The sequence below is a fragment of the Rhagoletis pomonella genome, unplaced genomic scaffold, assembly GCF_013731165.1.
Source record: "Rhagoletis pomonella isolate Grant_MI unplaced genomic scaffold, Rhpom_1.0 Rhpom_scaffold_00006, whole genome shotgun sequence".
Taxonomy (NCBI): Eukaryota; Metazoa; Arthropoda; class Insecta; order Diptera; family Tephritidae; genus Rhagoletis; species Rhagoletis pomonella.
In genome coordinates this window covers 1,759,827-1,761,278 of record NW_023458560.1, presented here as the reverse complement: position 1 = coordinate 1,761,278, position 1,452 = coordinate 1,759,827, and the positions used below count along the sequence as shown (strand labels likewise).

Genomic DNA, 1,452 nt, shown 5'->3' with positions numbered 1-1,452 from the left:
GTCAGTCTTTTCAGTCTTATATATATTTCTGAGCTGCCATTCCTCTTACAAAACCTCTGTCGTATAAGCGTAATTGTGCTCTTCGCTAAGCAGATGTGTCTGAAGTAAGTCATGTGCACTAGGCAGAACAGATTTATTTCGCTGTTGCCCTTGATGACGCTTTGATTGTTCCGGTTCCTGCTGCTGCTGCGCCTCTGTTCCATTTTCACAATTCGTGCTCCCATCATCGTCTGGTATACTTATAAAAGGATCATCTAAATTTATAATCTCCATTATGTCACAATTATTGATGATATCCTGCGCATTCAACATAGGAAAATCACAAAAATCATATTTTTGTTCAACGCTTGTATCCGCTTCGTTCTCTTGCTCACAACCCTCGTCCATACCCATATCCAAATCATCAGACAAAATGCTTTCAAACCCCTCCGCTACCTCTTGCTTGACACGTACCACTGGCTCTTGCTTCACCTTAAGCTGCCTTTCGATGGCGCGTGAGCTATTATTCGCCTTCTCTATCCGATATTTACGTTGCAACTCACTTTGAGTCTCGAGTACTTTGTCGACAAAGCGTGAAAACGTTTCCAAACCTTTGAGGCAAGTGCGACACATTTCTTTTGGCAAGTGATCATCTTTTTGTATGTTGAGTGTGGGAAAACATTTCTGTATCATGCCATAAATCTCGAAATTCGTAGAGAACGATACTACCGACGAGCAGGTACTGCCACACAAGCGACACTTAACTTTCGGTGCGCTCGGCGAGCTTGTCAAAGGAGTGTTTTGTAATCCCTTGAAATTAAAATTAAAATAAGAACGTTTATTAAAGTGATCTATTAGCTTACGTTATGCTCTTCTTCGTCGCAGTCTTCGACGTTGTCCTCAACTGCCTCCGCAACGGGGATATCGTCGCCATCTGTGGTTTTTTCTTTACTTTGCACTAATAGTTTATCCTTGGATGCGTCTTCAGTTGGTGCCGCTTGAAGATTGTCACTATCGGGCGCATGTATATGCTTTAACATACGCAAGCTTGGCACTGCTGCCTTCTTTAAAATATTTCGATCAGCCGAACACTTGAAGTCTTCATCCCGAAAGTGACGACTACAAATAGCACTCCATTTCGAGGGACGCCAATCTGTGCCACGTTCTGCGAAATCTAGCCATTTCTGCAACAATTCCTCGCGTTTGAAGGGAAATCTGGAAAAGAATGGTACTTTTAAGACTGCTGGGGAATCATTCGCGTGAAACACTAACTTATGGAAAGATATATTGTCCGCATGTCCATATTTATCACTACAGTTTTGTACAGCACAAAACGAAGGCGTTTTTATAGGCCTTAAATTATTGGGAAAATTTTAGTAGACGGACACCTTTCTGCGTAGGCGGCCTTCGGCCGCACTTAGGGATAATAACCCTCAGGCAGTAGAATTCTCCTTTCTGTTTTGCGAAGAAAAG

The 1,452-nt window shown here is 42.5% G+C and overlaps 1 protein-coding gene across 1 annotated transcript in view; it reads right to left on the bottom strand.

The window, feature by feature from the left end:
* Positions 1–45: 45 nt before the first annotated feature.
* The window catches only part of LOC118741519, an 8,548-nt gene continuing 7,141 nt past the window's right edge, over positions 46–1,452 (bottom strand). Inside the window, exons 2-4 of the mRNA XM_036473518.1 lie at positions 1,252–1,332; positions 843–1,194; positions 46–789 (exon numbers count right to left, since the gene is read on the bottom strand). Of these exons, the coding sequence (XP_036329411.1) occupies positions 46–789; positions 843–1,194; positions 1,252–1,332 (1,177 nt within the window). The remainder of the gene's footprint in view (positions 790–842; positions 1,195–1,251; positions 1,333–1,452) is intronic.